The 24,849-nt window shown below is 46.4% G+C and overlaps 2 protein-coding genes across 2 annotated transcripts in view; both read left to right on the top strand.

The window, feature by feature from the left end:
* The window catches only part of LOC135398650 (uncharacterized), a 56,141-nt gene extending 47,751 nt beyond the window's left edge, over positions 1-8,390 (top strand). Inside the window, exons 14-17 of the mRNA XM_064630038.1 lie at positions 3,874-4,033; positions 5,107-5,285; positions 6,271-6,415; positions 7,983-8,390. Coding sequence (XP_064486108.1) covers positions 3,874-4,033; positions 5,107-5,285; positions 6,271-6,415; positions 7,983-8,208 — 710 coding nt within the window. The 3' untranslated portion in view covers positions 8,209-8,390. The remainder of the gene's footprint in view (positions 1-3,873; positions 4,034-5,106; positions 5,286-6,270; positions 6,416-7,982) is intronic.
* A 1,514-nt stretch (positions 8,391-9,904) lies between these two features.
* On the top strand, positions 9,905-22,263 carry LOC135398645 (uncharacterized). The gene is made up of 8 exons (XM_064630031.1): positions 9,905-9,997; positions 10,124-10,234; positions 10,529-10,643; positions 12,587-12,729; positions 13,166-13,295; positions 17,464-17,612; positions 20,397-20,532; positions 22,064-22,263. The coding sequence occupies exons 1-8, from the start codon at positions 9,994-9,996 to the stop codon at positions 22,197-22,199; spliced, it is 924 nt and encodes a 307-aa protein (XP_064486101.1). The 5' UTR covers positions 9,905-9,993; the 3' UTR covers positions 22,200-22,263.
* The last annotated feature ends 2,586 nt before the right edge of the window (positions 22,264-24,849 follow it).

Genomic DNA, 24,849 nt, shown 5'->3' with positions numbered 1-24,849 from the left:
ATTCCGTCTGGAAATGGGATACTGCCCAAGAGGTAGCATTCAAAAAGGCGAAAGATGTGTTGGTAAATTCCGGATTTCTAACACATTTTGATCCCGAGAACTTCAGCTTGAGTGCGACGCATCACCGTATGGAATAGCAGCAGTTCTATCACACCGCGTTGAGGGGCAAGACAGACCAATTGCGTTCAGGTCGCGAACTCTCACGGCGGCAGAACAGAACTACTCCCACCTGGAAAAGGAAGCATTGGCACTTGTTTTCGGAGTCACGCGATTCAGAGACTACCTGTGGGGACGACAGTTCATTCTCCGGACGGACCACAAACCGTTGGTAGGACTCTTCAAAGAAGGCAAGGCTATATCATCCACGGCAGCCAGCAGGATTCAGCGATGGGCGTTGACACTGAGCGCCTACAATTACCAAATTGAATATAAACCTGGACGTCAAAACGGCAATGCGGATGCACTAAGCCGCCTTCCCATAGAAGGAACTGCAACGGAGGAAGAACTCGCAAATTCAGAAGCAGTATGTTCTATCCAAATCCTGGAGGAGGGGCCACTGTCAGCAAAGCAGCTAGCCGACTTGACAAGTCAAGATGCTACTTTGTCAGCACTCAGGGATGCCATACAGCGGGGATGGCCACATCAGCTGCAAGACAAGGCATTGCAACCGTATTGGTCTCGAAGAGATGAGCTCTCGACGGACCACGGTCTGATTATGTGGGGAAGGAGGATAATCATCCCAGCAAAAGCACGCCACGCGATGTTACTGGAACTCCACTCTACACACTCTGGAATGGCGACAATGAAAGCAGTAGCAAGATCACTATTCTGGTGGCCCGGAATAGATGGGGACATCGAAAACACGGCACGGGACTGCTTGGAATGTCAACAGGCCCAGCCGATGCCACCAGCAAAGGAACCTCTGTCCTGGCCATCGACAACTATAAGATGGTCACGCGTGCATATTGATTATGCCGGGCCAGTCGAGGGAATGATGCTACTCATCGTAGTGGACAGCTTCTCACGTTGGATTGAGGCAATTCCGGTTAAGAATGCTTCGTCTGAGCAAACGGTGAGGGAACTTCGCAGTGTATTCGCACGTTTTGGAATTCCACACTGCGTAGTGTCAGACAATGGCACGCCATTCACAGGAAAACCATTCCAGGATTTTGTTAAAGCTAATGGGATACGACATATTCGTACAGCCCCATACCACCCGCAGTCAAACGGACTAGCAGAGAGGGCGGTACGCACGGTGAAGGATGCGTTGAAGAAAATGAAGACTGGGGATTTGCGCACAAATGTGGACCGCTGGTTGCATTCATACCGTCGGTCACCAAACACTGTGTCCGGTAAATCGCCCTCGGAAATGCTACTTGGGTACAACATCAGGTCAAGATTGGACCTCATCAGCGTCCAAGAACTGCGCAAAGAAGCTATCTCAAAACCTGACCGGGCACGACCAAGCCCAGAAAAAGAATCAAGTTCGGAAACAGGTGTGCTTCGGCCAGGGACGCACGTGTTCGCTCGAAATTACGGGCGAGGACAAAAATGGATTCCGGGAGTGGTACAGAACCAAAAAGGATCCCGGATGGCTGTTGCGAAAACGGCGGTCGGAGACATGACGCGTCACGCCGACCAACTGCGCCGACGACCTGCGTCGCGGATCGCCACAGAAGATGACACCTGGATGTCTGACGTGGAAATTCACAACCCAAGCCTCCTGACTCCAGTTCGTCCACCTAGAAGATCAGGACGATGCAGGAGGTCACCACTACGCTACGGACAACCGGTGACATACTAAAGGGGGAGGAGTGCTGTGTGCCAGACATGCGGTTTAAAAGACGATAGTCTCGGCACCCATCCCAATGGTACATTCCACACGGAGAGGCCCACATTCGGGGCGCCCATAATATCGGGTCAGAGTGCAACTCCGCTGTCGGGATGGACTCTCACCTCGCTTGGCAGTCGGTTTCCTTCGAGCATCGCAGCCACTCGCTCGTACTCGACATGTAGCCTTATTGATCAGTATTAAATGTGTTAAGTTGCTATAGCCCACTCTCATACACTTCACGAACATTCCTGTTAAGTCTCGTAAGCCGACTCACTGGCTAGATGCCCGCAATGATGTCACAGCTTCATAAGCTCAGGTATTCGAGGTGCCCAGTTTCTGGGGGTCTATTACATCTTTTCCTGTAATGCTTAAACAAATTATGATACAGAGTTGCACTAAAAGATTTTGCTAATGGATGACATTGGGCAACTTATCATTGGAGGATTGTGCATATACGGGGTGCGTCACGAAAGACTGACCAGAATTTTATTAAATTCGCGATTGATTTTTCATTCGCAAAAGTCGTTGAATATATCTATTCCCGATGGGGCCTACTCAAAGGTGGTGGTGTATCAGTAACTAACCGTTAATTAACTTTCATAATTAATCTTCATAATTAGTGAAAATAGGTTGACTGCGCAATTGCAAAGTTGTAGAGCACAACCCTGAGGAGTCGACCCCGCCAGTATCGAAACCACAGCTCCTTTCTGTATGCGGAAATGCTAAAATATTCGGGCGCAGCGCCGGTTTTGCGGCTACTTTCTTCTCCCCTCATCTCGGTGTCACCCTTTCTCAACTGACATCGGGCTGTTCCTCAAAGCGTGGAACAGGCCTCTTTGTCCCCAGGAGTTAGTAAGGGGGAAGGTTAGTAAGGGAAGGGGGAAGGGGGGGTTAGTGAGGGGGAATAGTGACGCCGCTTCTCAGCCTACGTGATCACCAAAATACCGCCTTTGATTTTGTTCCCGCCATTATCTGGTTCGATCTGCTCAACACCCCCAAGGCAGTTCACGATTTCGTCTGATAAATGTCACTTAATATAACTGCCAATCCAAAAACCACGCAGGTAACAAAAAATAAAATCACTGATTCCGTTGCTCGATAAGTGTGTACGTTCTACTTCTACCAGGTTTTAACAAAACAAAAAACGGTATCGACTAGGACGCTAGGAAGCAGGGGTGCACCATGCTTTGAGGAACAGCCTGATGTCAGTTGAGAAAGGGTGACAGCGAGAGAGCGATGGGAGAAAGCGACCGCAAAACTCACTCAACGCTAAAAAATGGTGCATTTTTTATTTATACTATTTATATATTACCATTTATACTATCTTTATATTTTTACTAGGGCATAGACAAGCGCTGCGGTTTGGATTCTAGCGGACTATACTCCTCAGGGTTGTGCTCTACAACTTTATAATTGTGCGGTCCACCTATTTTCACTAATTATGAAGATTAATTAACGGCTGCACTGATTGCTGATACTCCTCCACCTTTCAGTAGGGCCCCATCGGGAATAGATATATTCAACGACTTTTGCGAAAGAAAAACAAAACGCGAATTTAGTAAAATTCTCGCAACGAACAGAAAACGTTACAGAAAAGGCGTATTTCTCCCGCTTTCAGCAGTCTGAAAACAGCCCGACATCACTCCGAACGCTGGCTAACCGTGGGCGTGTACGCGGTGAAGTGCGTTCGGTGTTCGCGGCGTTTTTAATGTGTTCAGACAGACGGATTTCGCATCATTGTTCCTGTTTCGATTTGCATGTGTGAAAGATGCTCGCTTATAGTCACATTTGTCTGCTCACTTTGCGTACGTCGTCAGCCCCGTCTAGCAGGTTGTGGAGGAGCTTTAACTTGACAAAACATATTGTACGGCGAAGAGTCCTCTTCAATGCGACGTTCCGTAGTGGATATACTGAAGGAACATGCTCGCAACAGGGGTACCTGTCTTGTTCATCAGTCAATAGGAAAGTAGGGCACATTAAGGAGTGGGCTCCACTGTGTCCATTGTCGCACTTATTGTCCCTCATTGTGATTATTACAGATCGACTGAGAAGAGCGTACTTTGGGCTTGAGCGGCAGACATATTGTAACCAATTCAAGGCCGTCAAGAAAGTGATCCTTTGTGGGGTGACATTCCACAAAATGTTACATACTATCGATAAAAATGGATCACTTGTGGAAAATAACACAAGCATATGCCCGTAAGTTGTCAAACTCTGTATCTTGCAGCCCACCGTATAGAGTATTTCTAGTATAGAGTATATTTCTATTATATGGTATGAAAAATTATAAAAAAATTAAACAAATATATTGTATCGCACTGAGCAATGCGCGTTTTACATCTGCCGACAAATATATGGAGCCTGGTAATCGCTTATCAGCAAAGTACCATAACAAGTAGCTGGTCTATGGGTCCTATGTCCCAGATTGACAAGCGTTCATGTGAGACTTAGCGACATGCGATTTTATACGGCAACCCTGCAAGACAAAGCTGGTGTACCGTCTTTGACGTACTTGGCTAGTAAATGTCCAAAATAGGATTAACTCATTTGAAGCCAAAGCCAGCCTTTGTACACGATGTAAATTAGTGTTCTGAAGCTGCAACACAGAAGAAAGGATAAACGCATAAAGCACCAAGTGCCAATGATAAACCAACGTGCTAAATATCGATTTAAGGACGACTCACTTCTTAAGAAAATCTATGGGGAATTCGCAGGGTTCTTGTAAACCTAGCTAAATTTGTACACAAAACAGGTGCATGCGTGTTCCCCCCGAGTTTATCTAGGGAATGACAAATGTGTGATGGCCTGACGTCATGCACTGATTTTTGTCGAATTAAAGTTTGTCAAATTTTCAATAGATGGTAATCTACGGGAGATGCAACAAAATCGCTTCTCTCGGCACGCCCACCCGCGATATTTGTGCCAAAATGATGTCATTCCCTCCAGTAACTGTCGGGGAAGTGATTGCAATCAACAAATTCGACAAGCTTGCTGCAGTTTTCCAGATCCCTGCGAATGAAAATAATGGCTTTGTCGTTTGCTAGCATGTTCTGCACGCTGGCGTCGATTACATTACTTCCCTAACGCGCAGGAAGAAAGCGAAGCGAATATAAAAAAAATGTGACTGTGCAGCCATCTCTCTCTGGAAGTGAACTTTAACTAGACCGCATGAGTCCGCCTTAAAATCGATTTAAGGCCGACTCACTTCTTAAGAAAGTCAGTTTAACGGTGCACAATCAATACCGCATTTGATAGGAAACATTCGAATGCAGATTGGTGAAAGAGATGAAGTATTGCCTCTACTCTGCCACGCACGACTCAGGTTGCTCGGATGCGATGCTGCTTAACACGGAGATATCTGTACTCAAGAAGCATCTGTTTAAAGATTACGAAGACGTCTGCAATGGAATCCCCAGCGCGGATGACGGAGAGTTCAGGCAGTACAGGCAAGGCATGTGAATCCATCTATGGCATCCTCTGCTTTAGCGCGTGGCTAATGTCGTAAATGGTATTACCGTGGAATGCAACGGATACATCCTGGGAAAAAATATGCTAAGAAAATTAAAATCACTAACCTGAATATTAGCAGTGCTGAATACTAGCAATGATACATGTTATTAGTGAATACTAAACACACGAGAAAGGTTTGCAGCAATGTGTTGGCTGTAACGTCTTTATAGGCAAGGTTTACTAGGGCCGTTCTTAGGGCCTAAGGTTGCTTAGCGTGTAGAATATACAACCTGCGGTTCTCTGCACGCACCAGCTCCCGTGGCATAGTGGTTAGGGTGATCGCTTTCCACGCCGAGACTGGCAGGTGACACGGATTCGAATCCTGTCACCGGCTGTGCTGTCTGAGGTTTTCCCTGGGTTTTTCGAAGACTTTCCAGACGAATGTCGGCACAGTTCCCCCTGAAGTCTGCCCAGGACGCATACTAACCTCCCTGTCCCCCACTCCTTCCTGCTGTCCTCTCTTCATCTGTCCACGTCTGTACCCCGCTCATAGCCACAGTTGCTTCGCGGCGCTAACACACAATAAAAAAAATTCTCTGCACGCCTGAAGGATTCAAGTCGAGGCTTTCGGTTCAGTTTCTATTCGGCGTTAAACTCTTGACTACAAACATAACCTATAACGTAATGGCAACAAGAGCGACAAAAGTGGTACGAGACCGTTATCAGAAACTGAAACCGGCCGTTACCTTAGTTACCTGCGTTGCAATTAGTAAACCTGCGCTTCAAAACTGAACCATCGGCAAATCATTGTTCTTCCCTCCCCACATCCAGCCACTCTACTACCAGCACTGTGGTAGAGTGTCGCCCCTGGCGACTAAACTTAAACAGAGCTGTTTCTCACCACTCAATTTCCATATTGCTTGTAGGAGTCTAATCGCATTTATCCTTTTAATCATTGCACACTAACCTATTTTCACAATTTCCAGCTTGCGAATTGAAAGAGTTCACGCAGCAGTGGGACGTCTGTGATGGGAACATGGAAGAGGGTATCATAGCAGGAGGCTTCAAGAATAATACAAGACTAGCGAAAGTCACACATATTACGAACCGGGCGCGGAAGCGACTTTGTGCGTGAGTACATCCGTCATTCATTTGCCAAACATGAACACAACATAACATAGCATAGCAAACGCAAACATAACACACCGATGGGTAGCAGCAACGAAATTGACAGAAGTAGACATTGAAAGTAACAAGTGGGAACCGGCCAGGAATAGGCCACAAGGCAACTGAACAGCTACGAGTTAGGAGTGGTGTGAAGGGCAGCGGCACTAGGAACTACAAAGACTACGAACTACAAAGTTCATGAAGCGACGAGGTTGACGAAACATCCGTTCACTAGAAGCCTAATGGAGCTCTAGAAGCAAAAAAGAACAGGAGCTCTTAGTAAGGAAAGACGAGCGCAGCTGACCTGTTGCACGCTCGAGAGGCCTCTGATCTGCAAGCCGGAAACTCTTGAAACCCCGGAAGAGCGTGAAAGGAAATCTGCGTGGCGTCGTTCAACAGTCCCAATCTGAAGGTCGGTCAATTCACGACGCTGGCGCGGACGCAGCATCGTAGAAGTGGCAGGCGAATTTTCGGCGGCCAATGAGAGCTGACGGCTGCTCCCCACGCAGTCAGCAGGTTTGATGGCGTCACGCGATGAGGCCTATGACTGCTTTCTCCGGGCGTCTTTGTAAATTTGATTCCTAAGTGACAGTACACCGAATAGCAAAACAATTGTGCGTAGTGGCACCCAATAGACTGCTTGATGACTGAAGCAGAATTTCGAGCAATGTTAAATGTCACTTCCTTGCTCATTTAAGACATCATTTAACATGGCTGGAAGCGCAGTTTCATTCATGAAGCAGCCTATCAGGAGCCACCATGCACAACATTTTTGCTCTGCGGTGTGTTGTCACAGCGCAATCAAATTTACAAAGACGCCCGGAGAAAGCAGCCATCGGCCACTCTACCAGATTAACAAGCAGCTAAAAGGAACAACAAAAAAAAATTCTGCTTCGCCGTTATCTCACTTTTTTAAATCTGTGTTCCACGCGTTCCATATTATAAAGAGTAGCGGAGAAAGAATCCGCCGCTACCGGTATTTATAGCGGAAATACTTTCCCCGTTACCAATTTAAAACGTAGCGCGATCGCTACTCCGCTATCGAAAAAAGTAGCTCTCAAAGCCTCTCAAGTAGCCACTCAAACGTTGCCCACCAGCGCACTGCTGAAGAGGTCCAACAAGGGCCAAACAGCTGTTCACTACTGGTGTGGCAACGTTTGGGACTTGTAAACGGCTGTAACAAAGCGTGAGAAAAGAAGTTTCGTTAACGCTGTGACGTGGGTAAGTTGGTACATCCTCAACTGGGAGAAACAGCCGCAACAGATTAATAAAACCCTCAGTTCTCGTTGTGTGTACTTGTCTCTTCTCTCCCTCCAGTTTTTTGCGCTGTTTTTCTGTTCAAGGTTGGGATAGCCGAATAGCCTGTGGAATAGCCGAATTGGACGTTTCCTGTCAGTCTTCACTCTCTTCACACGGTTTCACGCGATTCACAACAAATATTACGTTCTACATATTCAGATACGATTACTGGAAGGATTAACTGTCTCACTCGCGATTGTGTTACACAAAGCAATTCGTTCTTCTCTTGCAGAGACCTTATCCATTACCGCAAGTGTCTCAACGACTCGGCGGACCGTCATCACTGCTCACCGCTCGTTCCCGAAATTAAGGACATGGGCAACACACTCTTCGACAGACTCGGTGTCCTCTACTGTTCGAGGGGTTACAGTTCTTACGCGGAACACAGCGTGAAAACACTCGTACTTCTCATTTCGACGATCCTGTTGATGTTGTCCAGTTTGTCGTTTGGTACCTAAAGTCGGAACTGATGCACTGCTTGAGTCATTGAGACGTCTATGGAGCGTCCTATAAAGACTTCGAAAGGCAATAAACCAAGCCACCACGGATGACTTGAAGAACGTGTAACGTTGGCGGGGTGGGATCTGTTTTTAACTGTACAGTAATGCCAAAACGCGAAATTAAATTTGTTGAATGTGTATCTTTTTCTTCCGACGGTGCATTGCGCAGTGGACACATGTCATGCGTCATGTGGGTATGTAGTATAGAACAGGATCTCAGGTAAACTTCAAGGTTGAGCGCTTAACCGTACCTATGCTTTGGCGTACGAGTACTTGGCATGTAATATTTATAAAAAACTGTTCCCTGTGTACCCAATGGTCGGCATGGGTCCGAAAAAGTTCTGCTGTTGCTTTCGATCAACTTTTGCTGTGCAAATGATACGTCCGCTTTACGAGCTCTTGAAGCTTTTGTAGTTTGTAGCTGTGTAGCTTTCTAGGAGTGTGATGTGCTGCGTATATCACATTCATTTACGTTCGGAAAGGAGGTAAACTAATGGAATAAATACGTAATTACGTACGGCACGTTGAAGTCAAATTCTTGGACGACGAGCTACCGAATCTACGTGTGACCCGGTTCCCGACGTGTGGTTTCACCGGATCGCGGGATCTTCCATTTTTGATAGCACAGAACTGTAGCATACAGGAAAGACCTTAGTAGTCCCTGACTTTCAGCAACACAACGGCGTCGCACACTATCTTCTCTTCGTTATACATTCCATGTCCACATCCACGATTACTACAGATGTATCTATGCAACTCAGTGCTACTGTGGCAATGTAGTCTCGAGGGATTCGTGTTCACAGGTGAAGTAATGTTATTCGTGCGAGTATACACGTGAATACTTGCGTCAGTTTTACATATCCAAGTGATTACATATCCACTGCGGATATTCATTCTTCATTCTCTTCATTCATTATTGAGTTAGGAGAGGACAACACAAGGAAATGTTACCTCTTCGTACAGTACACCAGCTCTCTTGCACCATTCTAATTTGCTCATTCAGTCATGGTTCGCGTCTTCAAAAATATCTTAGTAACAAACAAAGGAGACCAACAAACAGCGCAATGAGTACTGCTGTTGTTAATAAAGACTTGCCAGCATCGCTGCTTCACTTGCAACAAATCTTCATGGACAAAGTGTGCTTTAACGGCAAGGTATACTTCTACACTACTACCTGCATTAATTCGTACAATAACCCATCGTCAAGGTAACGCGTAGAAGAAACTCTTCATGAAGCGTAAACACTCATTGTGTGCACGTTCTGGTGTCAGTATTGCTCTGTTGCTATATTGATGGTGTATGGACAAGATTCTGCTGCAATTCGCATGTTCTGTAATTGCTTAAAAAGCATGTAGGAAGTAGCAACTCCACTTCAAGCTAAACGTGTTCGAGCTCCATCTTTCATGGGGGGATGTGTTTATATAAAAGAAAAAGAGAATGAAGTATCTTACTGGGTTACTGCGCCTTGCTGTGTGCGAAAGAGTGATGGTTGCTGGTGTTTCTTTACATGAACCAATGTACTGACGTTTGAATTAAGATGAAAGGGACACATAATTCCGGGTAACGCGATATTGCTTTTTACATGTAAGGCACACAAAGTGACGACGCACAATGGCGATGCAACAGAATGCCAGTCATGTCTATTGCAATCGTTATCGTTACAGGTGTGGCGTGCAGTCGCAGATTGCGTGAACAAATATGTGACTGGGATTACTACAGTTGGAACGGGACTGCTGCGGAACCATGCGTGCGTCTTTCATGCTATTCAGCTGAGAAGCAATAGAGAGTTTTAGAATATGAAATGCTCTAATGTTACACCATGATTGATTCTTCTTTAGTATCGTATAGCTATAACTTTATATTGTAATTGCAGATCACAGTGTGTATGCAGTTCTCTGCTGGACATTGGTCGTCCAGGTAGCGCCGACTCTCGCATATTCGATTGACTGGGACACACAACCAGGCCGGAGGAAGCCCTTCGCTTGTCAGTGACGCCAATTTACATCGTATCATTGACTAGGTTATCGTTTCTCGTAATACAATTTGCTTGGAATATTCTAGGGGAAGTGTCCGTTGGTCGCATGGAAGTGTCTGTTGGTCACGATGGAAGTGTCTGTTGTCGGAGTTAACGAATACTATGGTAGCGTATATATATAGAGTAACATGACTTGACGGCGCATGTTATTCGAACGACGGATGTCGGATATTTGAGCGGCGAAGGGACCGTTATCTTCCAACCTGAACCCAAGACAAAGAAACGTTCCATTATTTGTTGCAGTACCCGTGACAGGATGCATGGAAAATCGGCTTCTGAGGATGCGTATCGAATGCGAGCGGATTCTGGAGGATGTGGAATTGAGGCGAGCTGAAAAAGACCAAGCCGAAGCGTGCAGGTAATAGCAGCTTACCGCTATGGTATGCACTGAACATTCCTGTACAAAGTAAAGAGATACGCGTAAAGTAAACCCATTTCTGTGAGGCACTGCTAGAGATGCAACGAAATCTGTAATGGTAACAACTGTTTCGCGACCAGAGTCTGGGAGGTGACGCGGGTTCGAATCCGCTCACTGGCTATGCTGTCTGGGGTTTTCCGTGGGCTTTCCGGCAGACTCCAGACGAATGTCGGCCCAGGACGCATAATAACCCCCCCTGGCTCCACTCCTTCCTGTCCACGTCTGTACACCGCTCATAGCCACAGTTCCTTCGCGGCGCTGACACGGAATTAAAGAAAGGCTGTCTCGCGCTATGAAAAGTGATATTACGTCGCGAGACAATTATAATCACGAACGAAGTCGTAGTGGTGGGTACCTGAATGGGTTCTGCTCACCACAGTACATGTTCATTGTTTTGTCACATTTTTTTTTTTTTTTACGAGCAAAGAAATTTCAGCGTATAGAACACCGTACAGATCTTATGGTGGACAGCGTGTCAAAGGAACTTGTCTGATGACACCAAGTCGCTGGCTTCCTCGGCCGGTTTCGAACCCGCGAACGTGGGTTCAGTAGGTAGACTCTGCTACCTAAGGTCTGCGACCTAAGCTAAGGTCGGTGCTGTAAAAAAATCAGTCTGGATATATCGGTAAGTGCGAGAGAAATGCGCTAGCATTAAGCAAATGCGATCATTACACTAACTTCTTCAGGAGCTCACTTGACACATTCGTTGTCTCTTCGAAAAGCGGAGTGCAACTGACGGAGGTCCGGAGCAGAATGAGTCGACGGCGCTTGCGGCGCCGTCTCGTTTCCATCTCCCGGGTTCCCATTCGCGGCTCCGCAGCGCTCTCTCCCTCTCACACACACATACATAGAGCTTTTTCCACTTTGACACTTCTAATGCAAACGCATTAAAAACAAGAATTAGAGAACAATAAAAGGTGCAGGACTATGTAGTCCTGTCTACGTAACATTTTCGGAACAGAGGCCTAACTGATTGGCTTATTCTACCAAAATCACATCCTCAGCTAATGGTTACGTACACGTTTGATTGCGATGACTTCGATAATGCATGAACAGCTGAAGGTGACAGAAGAAAATAACAGTGAAATCGAAGAACTCAGGAAACAGGTGCAGACGCCAGGACTTTTTTTCTGGGCTTTTTAAGGCTTACGTGTTTGTGTCTTCAATGTTTGTGGCCTGCGTCGCTAATTCTCGTTGTTTACGTTAAAATAGCGGTAACACGTAACAAAGTTTTGTAATCAACCCAGTAGTGTTACGAAGTCTATTTGGACTGGGAATTATTAAATGGACTGCGAAGCGCGCGATTTTTTCCTAGGTTTTGTTTGACTCTTCAGACTTTCCTGCAAACACAACCGAAGTTTCGCGCTCAACAACCGAACAGATTTCTCACGAGATAATTTACACGAGGTACGTGCCCAAAAAACACGAAGCTCATTGAAGAAGGGTTACGCGGAGACACTTGACCGTGTCATTACTGTTTCCCATTACGTCACCGACGACATCACCGCTTACTCATGGTGCCCACATGATTGGCCGATGCTTCGTTCTGCGAGCAGCGTGCAAACCCAGGAAGGAGGAACATGGAGGAAAGGTCCAAGTGCGATTTCGAGCACTCGTGGGTTGAAAAAAACGACGCACATCAATCGGGAAACATTTCTGACACACAAGGTTCTCAACAGGGAAGACATTATTCAGCTAAACTTCGATAAGATGTTCCCAGAATTTTAAAAAGTCCTTTTAAGAAGCTTACAAATTAAGGAAAATCACGACATAATATACTAGACGTGTGGTACATACCATACAATTCAGCAGTTGCTTAGTGAGTCACGAGCCCAACATCAAAGTAACGCACACCATGTACCGTGCCGTTTGGCTTCTTTCAGGAATTTACGCAAATACAGCACCTGCATCGATAGGTCTCTGTCTTCCACAAAATGCCGACGTGATCGGTATGTTTTTGGCAGAGAAGTGGACCGCCGGAAGAGACAGCTCAGGACATATAACTGGGATTGTCAAATGAACATTCGTGAGTTTGTCCTTCATATATCATATGAAGGTAGCCACTAGGTTTAAGGTTTTAGGTTAAGGGGCGATACTCTACCGCATTGCTGGTGGTGATGTGGGGAATGAAGTGGAAGCATATAGTCTGCTTCTAATAACGCCTGAAACTGTTTCTAATGCCTTTTTACATTCAAACTCAACTCAGTTTCTAAGGGCAGTGGATCAGTGACTTTTTGTGAATCGTTTTCGCTCACACCGTTCCCGAACGGTGTCGCAGGTGACCAATAAGAAGGAGAGGGGACATAGAATGTATTCCACTGTGGTCGGGCGGCGGCAAACTCGTTCGCGAACGGTTTGAGTGAAAACGATTCACTAAAACTCCCTAGTATTGGCACGTAAAATACCGTTTATTTAGTGTTTATTTCAAGAACTGCGGTGATTTTCATTTTGCGTTATTTCAGAAAGCTACGACTATGTTATGTGCGATGGTAAGACCCTCTTGAATCGTCATCTTGCCTGCGGAACCACCTTTGACAGGGCTATCGTTAACCTCAACTTCCAGTTAGAAGTAGATAAGGAGAAACTCTGCGAGTAAGTACATTTCGTTCTGTTCTTACCCTCGTGCCATCTTCATTAGGATGTAAATGGTGTCTGAACGTGATAACAACAACTGATGCAAGGTTATGATCTGGTTAAGACTGATGCACGGTTCTTTTAAATGCATAGCATTTATCAGCGAACCTTCCGAGTTTTCTTGAGGCGGAGTATGTCGCAGTGTAAGCCCTGCACTCACTGGCTGCTGCTTGGAGATCACGTGTTCAAGCGCGGCTACAAAACCACAAACCGCCGTGAGAACTCCCATAGCTAGCTCCTGTGGCCTAGTGGCTACGATAATGGCATTCCACGCCGCCATTGGGAGGTGACCGGGGTTCAAATCCGTGCGCGGGTGTTCTGTCAGGGTGATCGGCCCTCAAAGCATTACGTCCACCATTACGTCAACCATTACGTCAACCATTAGTTTTCCGCTCTCCCGTTCCCAGTTACGCGCTTCGACAAAGAGCCCCCCGCCTCCCCCCTCCAACAAAAAAGAAAAAAAAAATGCCCCGGCATCAGCCCATGCTTGTGATGCGTTTCCCATGCGAAGAGAGAAGACAAACGAAGCTATCTACTCGAGAAACGACGTAACTCTCCTAGCCATTAGGTAGTCACTCTCAAAGGTCGTTTATGTTTATTTGCTCGGCAGCAGAGCACGAGCTTAGCGGGAGTGCGTCATGGGACCGCAAATGGATCGGTCGGGGGAAACCGAGTAGGAAAGAAAATTCTACGGAAAATTCCGGCGGAGCCACAGTTCGGGGCCCCACTGTTTACAACTTTATAACAAAATACCCGGACTCTATGCGTCCCATGGACAGACACACAGATTCTCGCACTGAACCTGATTATCTCCAGCCATTCTATTCACATGCGCCAAATCCTGCTGTCCCTTCCCATATGTTAATTGCCCGATGGTTTTACTTCTGTGTACTTCACAGTTTTTATTGCTTTGTGTTTCTTCTTTTTGTCCACCTTTTGTCCCCACTTTCCCACCAGCAATGGGGTAGAGTATCGCCTGTGGCGATGAAGCTTCCCACTCTCCAAAGCCAAAATAAAGTTGTTGTTGTTGTTTTTGTCCACCATTCCAATGTTGTCTATAGAAGTGCAGACTCTGCATGAAAGCCTGTGTCACCTAAACGTGTCCGATCTGTTTCATTGCCAGCGATTTTTACATTTTTTTTAAGTACCAGAGGCAAAATTTAAGCACTTATGATTAATTCCACAATCTGATTCTGGCGGTAAGGCGGTCTAGACGAAAACAATTTCAAAACTTCAAAGTAGTCGCCGTCTTCTAGCTGATGAATTATGGGAAAGATTGGCGAGCTCGTCCTCCAGACTCCGAGCGAAGCGAGCTGCCTCGGATGTGATCCGAGCGAATATCCAAACACAGAGCGGGCGGATCTGAGCCAGTTTTCGTACGCCTACGACCCAACTCCGGGACGTCATGTCCGCTCTGAGCGCCTCCGAGCGAATAAACAGCCCAAAAGTAGACAAGGTAGGACACTCCCTAGCCGCTGCAGACGAGGTTGGCGACGCATGCGTCGTAGGAAAGGGGGGATGATGTTTGGGGAAGGCTCGGTCAGCCTACTCGGGGGTGGCGGCTCGGTGCACCCACGGTGAACCCATGGAAGGGTGAATAAAAGAGGAAAAGGTAATGGTGGTACAGAAGAGGAAGCGGTGTGCTGTCCATCTTGCTCTGGGAATCGGGTAGTCGCGGAGAATAACCCGCAACAGAAAGCACAGGACCATCCCTTCCTGGATGCCCCCACCATCATGGTACTGGTATACATTACAGCGGGATCATCTAAAGACAAAATCAATGTTGTGTTCGTTTATTGGACTCGAGTAGGCTTCGTAGAAAACTTCAAGGAACACAAAATGCCCATGACTGTCGTGGGAGACTTCACTGCGGAACAGCTGGCTCGCGGACTTCATGAAGGAAGTCTAGAATTTGCATCTAGTCAATGACGATAAAATTCCCACAACCCGTACGGGAAGTGTTATAGTGTTGTAAGTGTTATGTGTCTTTGTCAGGGGCATAGACAAGGTAGGGTTGCTAAGTACGTGAGCTACTTCAGTTTCCACAGGTCTCTATACTGCCCATCGTCAAAGAATGGCCGCGATGAGCTCAGCAATGCTGTCGCATTTCAGTGACAATCTGCGCAGCGATTGCTGCCACAATTTTTAAAGAAGCCAATATCGGTGGCTATTTGGATGAGACCCACTGGGTGGTTATTTGGTTGGTTACTTTACGGGGTCTAACCCTGGAGCACACAGAGATGCGTGTGCGGTCTAGTCCGCGATATTGTATTCTCCTGGTTGCTAGTCGAGCTTGGCGTATACACTACATTCCTCATCTTCTCCAAAAGATTATTACATTCATTGCGATTATGTGGTAGGGTACACGAGCTACATTAATGGTCTGTAGGTGACGACTTCTTCTTCTTATGCGCTATGAACATTGTCGTTTGTAGGCAGAACGAAGTCTTGCTCGATACGGCTCGATACGACTCTTCGTTGTTCGCTTCAGCAAAGTCTTGTTCGCACGTCGGACGTCTGTTTATAATCGTCTTCATCTGTGCAACGTTGCAACAGGTTGTCTTTCCATCTTTTCCAACGATAGCCTGACTTCCTTTTTTCTCCACTTTCAGGGAGCAAACTTTCTCGAAAGCTTGTCCTTTTTCTCTTGAATTGAGACAACAGTATCGCCGACTGCGATAGAGTTGTATTGCGCAACACGTCTAAGTGTCAGCGTGGCGTTTCGAAATTTGCTTCTGGCGCACATCGTGTTCCCTCTGGGCGTCATCGTGTGGAATGTCAACGACCTCCGGAATACAGCGGATCTTTCGTCCAAACATTAGTTCTGCAGGGCTGTGTCCCGTGGTGCTGTGTGTCGTGACGCGGTATGTTGCCAGAAGTGAATGAAGATCCTTTCGCCAGTCTACTCCTTCTGCTACTGTAACCCGTAACATTTTCAGTATGTTTTGCTTATCCTTTCTACGGCGGCACCGTTTGCCTGTGGACAATAAGGTGTGACGTGGTTTGTCTTTGTTCCGATGGTGGTTCATGCATGTCTTACGTTCTTCAGCCAGAGACTGTGGTACGTTGTCGGATATGACTGTGTCAGGGTATCCAAACCGTGGAAATAGTTCTTCGAGAGAGACAATTGCTGTACCCGTTGCTGACCTAAGTATTTTAGACCCGACTAATGTAGAGGTCTACGACAACGCAGATGCGTTCACCCGTAGGGAATTGTCCACGGAGTTCTATGACCAATTTACTCCACTGTCTTTGTGGTAGCACAGTAGACTGTACTGGTTCAGGTCGATGAGATTCCCTTCCTACTACTTAATGACTCTGCGTACCTTTCCTGGTGGGTTCCTTTCTGACGTATGTAGAAGGCGGGAACATCCTCTTTTGGTATTTATCTTACAAAAAGTTGCTCTATGTTTTCGTGAACTAGCGCTCCCCCTTTCCTACAGTGTTTTAAGCCAGAGCGCTCCGAGCTGGAGGAAGAAAGAAGGTGGAAGAAAGAAACAACTGCCGAAGTTAGAGTGCTGTTAGAGCGCTTAGTGTTGTCCAGGCAAAGATAGAGCACGCGCTCCAGAGTGCTCTAGAGCGACCGGTGGCTGCCAGTCGAAGATACCATTAGAAATGCACCTTCGTGTACACTGTGAACAAGGTCGCACTTATTTCTTTACGCAACAGATTGTGAGACATTGCTTAATTAAAAACGTTGCTCCTACGGGGAAAACTTCTGTGGCCGCATTTGCATCCTCCAATTCCGTCAATTTTAATTGCGCACTTCATTAAAATATTCGAAGTCTGCCTCATGTCTGTCCCATGAGTGAGCATTGCAAATGTACTAGTCATCATTTGGTGCGACGCACTTTTATACTCAGTGTTATTTGTACTGTCTAACATTATTTTAATCGTAACGCAGCCCATTTCAGCTGAATCGGGAGCTGCTATGGTGATTGAGCTAATTTTCGTATAGTGCCTAAGCGACTGGACCATTATAAATGGTGGAAGAGCGACATGTGGTTGTTTCATTATTAGTCGAACAATAACCTAATATTAAACCGTGCTTATATACTTTCCGAAAGATACACTATATGCTGTTGAAAAGCAACATACTCGTTGAATATGAGTTTCTTGGTCCCAGGTCCCTGACTGAGTACAAGCACTGTGTGACGCCACTGATAAAGAATGACGCGTGCTCCGGAAACAAGGACCTCATCAGTCGCATGCTGCACTTCTCAAAGGCAGTCGTCGGGGAGTACACCTTGGAATGCAAGACTATGGCTATGAAACGTACGTTTCGTTCCGCTTAGTTGCTTAAGTTCATATGTCATATACCAGGTGGTTCTAACTAAACTCATTCTCGCTCTGGACAATAAACTGCCACCTCGTTGTGTCTTGGTTGTCGCGGTCATTGTGTCCAGACTTTGCGCCCCGTATTGTGAGTGGCTCGCTAGTTTCAAGACGCACCGCCGGGAATAGAAGCTATACGTACCAACGGGTAACAGCACTTACCGCAGCTGTTTGTAATCACAGCAGGCTGAAGAATTTGCCAATACCATTTGTCTTGCGCATGCCCTCCACAGTGGCCCCTCCAGATTGCACTTTTCTGCGTTCACGCGTTTTCTGTCTAAGAATCAGGTTCGTAGCACATGTTACAACCGCTTGGTGTGCAAGAAATATTCATGTAGGGTTACAGATTCTGACTCACCAGTTGACGATGGGGATAACGATACGAAACATCGGCATACAAAAAATTCTTTTTGATGGGATAAGGGTGCATGTTTCTTCTCTAGACGTGGGCCCATATTGCAGAATTACGGTATTTCATATCTCGTTTTCTTATGTAACGTTGTAGTGGACGAGGCAATTTAACATAGAAGGATAAACACAACACAAAGCTCACAATGCCCATTTGTATACTTCATTTGAATGATGGCAGTTGTAGAAAAGGCACCAGCAATGGGATTCGAACCCACTCACTCTGATTGCCGGTCAGAAATGCTATCAATTACACCACCGCCTTCTATATACTACATGTTTGACCAATGATATCGAAACACATAGGCGCCAGTCGTCCATAATGGTGGCGCTAGCTTCCTAGGTCCGTGATAGTTATCTAGATGCGATATCCGCAGTATATGTCATGACGCTGTCCTATCCTCTCCTTTTAATTTTTGTAACAGTTGCGACAGCCTACAACACAACAGTACTGCAGAAATACTGGAAATACTATGCAGACTACATACACGCTAGCCCAGGGATTGTGACCCTTTACAATCCCAAGTGCCACATTCAACCCCCGCCCCCTCCTTCTGGACGTTTTCCAGGGGCCGCAGAAGATATCTGAACGCATTTTAAAAGTCTAAGTTAGCCTGCCGAAATTATTAATCTCTGCTGAATAACAAGCTGAACATTCATTTGTAACTATTACTGTTTCATAAGTGTAGCTGTACTGAAAGCTTGCATTTTGAATGGGCTGTTGCATTCACAAAGTTATGGTAAGAGAATACGACAAACAGCTTTTGCTAAATTTACTAAGAGCGGGAGCACAACATAGCGAGCGCGCTTTTGCCTGAGGAATTCGCCTGCCGTGCCCTGCTCTCTGCCAGTCAGCAAAGCACCGCGCGCTTTTTTTGTCACGCGCTTGTTCTGCGGTGGGCCGATGGTTCCCACCACCTACGCTAGCCCAACAAAGCGACGGAACGAGCGGCTACTTCGGCTGCCCCTCGCTCGTAGGCGCCACCGTCCGCGCAAAAACTCCAGCGCAACAGCCCTATACACGGAGTGTACGGCAGCGTACGCTTACGCTGCTCTAACTATAGTAGTGTTTCCGTTGACCCTAGGAAACTGGCGCCCCCATACAGTAGCGTGAACGGCCGATTTTGCTTTATTGGGCAGGCATCTAGTATATGCACCATGACAATCAGGGTGTGTGGGTTTGAATCCCCCTGCTGGTGCCTTTTCTTCAACTGTCATCATTCAATTTGTTTTCATATTCGTGCGAAATCATTACAACACAAGAAAGTAATTTCGTGATCGTCAGGTAACAAGTCCTATATACAGAACCTGCTCGTTACATTACACTGACAGAAGGAATGGAAGCAGCTATCTTTTAGAGCCATCACAGGAACTGTTCCTCGTTCAATGTTACTTCATAAATCGTACTTCAGACACGCAAGACGAACGCTTCTATAAACGTATGTTAACAATAACGAGGAATTAATAATTTTATGTGCGCGGTTCGCTCAAAGCTTTTTTGACCTTTCTGGACACAATCGGACTTCAATACTTATTGTGAAGGGGCTCATTATTTCATTCCCCACATTACCACCAGCAATGGGGTAGAGTATCGCCTCCTGCGATGAAACTTCCCATTCATCATCTTAAAATAAAGTTGTTGTTATTGTGTGTGCGCGGGTTGCCGTGCTGTTTCAGAACTAAGCAGCTCTAAGAAATGGACTTCACCGCATAACCCGTTCTGCATGTTACTTGGCGAAGCTGCGGTGGACGGGGGTTAGCCAAGCTGCGTACAGCTTTGCTAACCCCCTTCGTTGTTTTTGAATCCTTAGTGAAGTTTAATAGATCGGAAAGTTGTTCACGATATCGGTTTCGAAAATGTGATAAGTCAATCGCTTTATTCCTTTCAAGTGGATGACCTCACACTGCTAGTCGATTGATGTGTCTCTTTTGTGAGCCTTGTGTAGAAGAAAACAAAGTAGAACTTGTTTTAACCTTGGTTTACAGCGAGTTGCAGGCTTCATGTCATTCAATAGAGTCGAATAACTCTTCGTATTGACATTTTTTTTAGTGGAAAAGTACAAGTAAAGACTTAACCACGAAGTGAAAGGACGAGGGCTGGTTGCGGTGCACGAAGGCTGCTGTTCGAGAGCAATGATTAACATGTATCGTCTACGAATAGGTGTGCTGCACCTTACGGCCTCGTCTGCCGAACCAAACATGAAGAACGGTCGAAATATTCTGCACAGCGAAGTCCAGCGTGGATTGTGTTTACATAGTTTAATAGCATCATGCAGGTCACTGACATGGGCAGAGGTTCATAATGAAGTATTACAGACATGATGGAAGAACAGCAAGCGGAAGAGCCAAACTGTCAGCAGGAAGACCTCCGAAACAAAGTAATCACCTGTCAGCAGGAGTCTTACCGTATCATAAGAGCCAGGGATATCCACGCCGACACGGACATATGCGAGTGAGTATAATCTGTATCATTGTAGGACAGTGATATAACCTCCTATGTAGCACACAAGCGTGATGCACGACACATTTTAGGAACAACAAACCGTCCATTTATCTTCCAGCAGAGGAGTTATTGTTAGTCTCTGAATTCTTTTTTTTTTTAATCCAAGAGTTCAATCCTCGAGTCTGGCGGTGCAGTCGAGCTTTTGCGCTGCTCGAACAATGGCGGACGTGACGGAATTGACCCGTGGCGTCACGCATCTAGTAGAGTTTCATGCTTTGATGCCGCTGAGGACTGACTAAAACGGCATTCCGACTTTGCATTTCCTTGGACCAATACCGCTCCGGTCCTATAATGAATTATGCTTTCGGGGTATGAGCTATATGTTATCGCAGAACAAAATTTTTGAGATAAGTAGGCTTCTGTACACTGTTTTCCAGCCAGCCTCACTCACACCCAGCGCTTTTGCTGCCAGCACAAGCAAGAGAGGAGAAAAGCGATACCAGGGAGGAAGCACACGGCCCGTGTGCTTTCCTTCAGTCTGGCTTGTGCGCTAAACTCTTTCCAACGTGCTCCCCCGGCTAGACGGCGCTGCGCTTTCAATATGTCGGCGTCCATGAGAAAATAGCGTATAGGCGGATGTGCTTTCGTGTCCTGCGGTCAAGCCGACCTTGCATTCGTCTTATAAGTGACACGTGACGTTCTTGATGGAAAGTACCTGTTCTGAGGCTGGAACGCACAAATAGAGGAACACAACATCAGTCTCAATGTACCTAAAAGCATAAAATATCGATTTGAAACATGCTCACGAGATGGCCGTTGCCTCATCCTGTGTTGTATGTGTGTGCAGGGTGTGTGCTCTAAAAGGTCAGCCACATTTTCGCTCGTGACGCGATCGCTACTTGACGGACTGACTTCGGCTGCCACACAGTGAAGAATTTATGCCAGAAAAACCAAAATTATTCACTGTGTGGCAGCGGAAGTCTGTCCGTCAAGTAGGTATCGCGTCACGCGCGAAAATGTGGCTGACCTTTTAGAGAACACACCTTGTAAATGTATACACCATTTTCCAGCCAGCCTCACCGAGCGCTTTTGCAGCCAGCACAAGACAGAGAGGAGAAAAGTGACACCAAGGAGGAAGGACACGACCTGTGTGCTTTCTTTCTCTTTGGATTGTGCGATAAACTGTTTTCAACATGCTCCCCCGGCTAGACGGCGCTGCGCTTTCAATATGGCGGCGTCCAGGAGAAAACAGTGTATATGTGTGTGTGCGTGTGAAGAAACATATGGGAGAGGATGTGAAGCGAGTGAGTGCGTGTCCTGTTCGTTGAGTGATGTCCACTGGCAAGTTGTCGGTAAGCCGTGCCAGTGTAGCGTAGTGGTCAGCGCGCTTGATCGGCTATCAAGAGCTGCGTCGTTCGATTCCCGCCGGTGTCGGGCTTTTTCGACTGCTAACGTCGAATATTTTAGTCTTTCACGTGACATTCATATGTATCGAATGTGTGGTAAATTGATCACCTCCTAAATCATTGGGATACTGCAGGGAACTTGACCTTTTGAAAGTGTGCATCGAGAACTCGCTGAAGGAGACCAGCTGCACGAGGGACAAAACGTCGAAAGACATCGCCAAGGACACGATGGAGGAGTCGTATGGCAGATACAATGTTAGATGCCGCTGAGATGCCATCAGCTTCAGCCAGTTCCGAAACAACAAGACTTCAGAATAAATATCTTATTACCAAGTATCGGCAGCAGTAAAATTTTAAGTCATTCAATAGCGGCAGTGGGCGAATGTTGTACGTAAAGTTTTAGCGTGGTTGTATTAAAGTACATTTTTGTAACTATTTTTTGGTTACCAAGACGCTCAACCCTGTTGTCGCTTAGTCTATTGTGCCCGATGTTGTTATTTTCGGAGGCCTGTGGGAGGTGATGACCTTGTCGTAGGATTTAGGACGGTATACTCTCTATTAGGATCTATTAACACAATGCCACTTTAGCGCAACTTTGCTTTTAGCCCTTTTAGTGAAATGGAAGTGCGCAAAAGGTTTCGCAGCGAGGTTGAGCCGTGTAAAGGGGTTGCGCAGTCCGGTTGCTAGAATTTCAGTATTGTTCGCCCACGAGCGATTCTTTTCGCAACCTCCAGGCGGAACCTGTCCATCACTTGGCTCCTCCTCCGAAGGCATCCAGTCGCAATGGCTGGCTGTCGTGGCATCACCTCCTAAATGTAAATTCCGCATCCCTGCCGTCGCGGGTTACGAAGGTGATGGTAGCAGTATGGAAGCTCCTCCGGCGGTTCATGTAAAATATTTCACGCGAATGTGTTCTGGAATACGTACTTGCAAACTGTCGACCCTATTTTCACTTCTCGCTCTCGTGCGATTGGACGAAGATGATGATGATGACGACATTTTCTCACGCCATCTGACCAGTTCGTTCAACACTACAATGAAGGGAGCCTACTCTCTGCAACTTCACTTCTGGTGGCAACTTCAATTGCGTGCGGCCGTCGTGGGAACGAAGTGGCAGCAAAAGTTGCACCGTGTGAATGGACCCTTACCCTCCGCAATAATGTCCCGACGAACGATAGACTGCATCATGACAACCGCACAGGCACTTTGTAGGCGATGTTAACCTCTGTCGAGACTATTGTGCTCCTGATGAAATGGTACCCTCACCCTTTTCTCTACTTTTCTCTAAGCCCGCATCCGAGCCGTTCGACTCTTCGCGACAGCAGACCGCATCTACACAGACTTTTTACTTTTTTTTTTTTTTTGTCGAAATGAAACCTATGGACCAAATACGTACCAAACACATCTTACGTTATCTTACTCATTCGCGAAACTGCATGTTTATTCTAGCGCGACACGCAAAAGTAAAGTTTCCTGCACTAATGTGCCGTGCAGGTCGGAATATTTGTGTACTCAAAACCCAGAATACGCAGGAGCTTAGAATTGTAAATTGTTCACGTTTAAGTCACACCAATACATTGGGCATGCATTGTCAGCGGACAGCCCATCCCCAAAGCTTCCTCATTTTCTGATGTCTGATAGCTGTAACCTTATTGGTCGACCTCCGATATAACGAGTTTCGGGTTGAACAGATGCATTCCCACGTGGTCTTGAAAGGACTATGCAATTTCCCTAGCACCCCATAAAATTTTTCCTAAAAAGTATTTCGCTTGTCGTGAAACTCGTACGCCAGAATGTTTCCCGGTCGAAGTGCGCCGTTTTTTAACCACTCGCGATCCTGGGCGCCTCCCTGCATTGGATTCTCACACGGGTCGCAGAAAGGCGTCGGACAACTATGGGCGTCCCGTGCGGTGATAACCACTGATCTCGATTGTAAAAGGCTGGATCGCGGATAGGGAGCGCGAGCGTGCGGCAACCGGCCGCCATCTTACTGTACCCAAAACAGTCGCCGCAGCGATCATGGCAACTTCTTGCAATTACGGTCGTACCAACCCTACCCCGGCAAGGATACAGGGCCGAAATTTCTACAGGTGAGTCATTCTTTATCAAGGAATAAATAGGCGTCCATTCTGTACATTTATTTGAGCATTATGAAGTGTTTTTTTGCCCCAAACCAGCACTGGGTGCCAGTCGTTTGATCGCTCTTCCGAGGTTCAATCGAACACACTTGCATTTTACCCGCCGGCAAATACAGTTTGAGTGCATAATATGCTGGAGTGAACATGTTACACTACACTGATAGTGGTGTCATCAATATGTGCGAGCACTCGAGCGCTTTTCTGCATGCATTGCTAGCACGGTACCAAGTGTTCTCTACGGAAGCAAGTGCACAGTCATTTCTTTGAACCACCTTCGCGTATAAGTTCAGTATTACGTCGTAATAAGACCAAGATAGTCACCCTTTTTCATGTATTGGTAGTGTTTTGTGCCTTGGTTTGATTTGTGGCAAAGAATCCTACGTAACGGTGGTGTGGTGTGACTTGGATACCGCCTTTGTGTCTGAGCTATGTTGTCAGCTTGTTGCGATAATAATAATTTGTAGCTTGTCGTGTTATTTGTAGCAGTGTGGTCTCTCAATACAGGTTTCCTCACGGGGGCTACCCAGAGGATCGTCTGTGTCATCGAGCATCATCTGTGTCATCGTCTGATGCGATCGAGCTTACATATAAGTATCATGTTCCTCATTTACGGGTTCCTACTTTACGGGGAGGAACCACCCCAGTGCATGCACTGTGGTGAGCCTCTCTCAATTTTGCACATTCTCTTTACATGTTCACATCATGGAACACATCACTTCAGAGAGTTTTATATACACCTTAGGCTCCTCACCAAGCATTGTGTCTTGGTGATGAAGCTATAA

Source organism: Ornithodoros turicata, chromosome 1, assembly GCF_037126465.1.
Source record: "Ornithodoros turicata isolate Travis chromosome 1, ASM3712646v1, whole genome shotgun sequence".
NCBI lineage: Eukaryota > Metazoa > Arthropoda > Arachnida > Ixodida > Argasidae > Ornithodoros > Ornithodoros turicata.
Note: the sequence above shows the minus strand (reverse complement) of the source record. Positions and strands in the feature narration are given on the sequence as shown.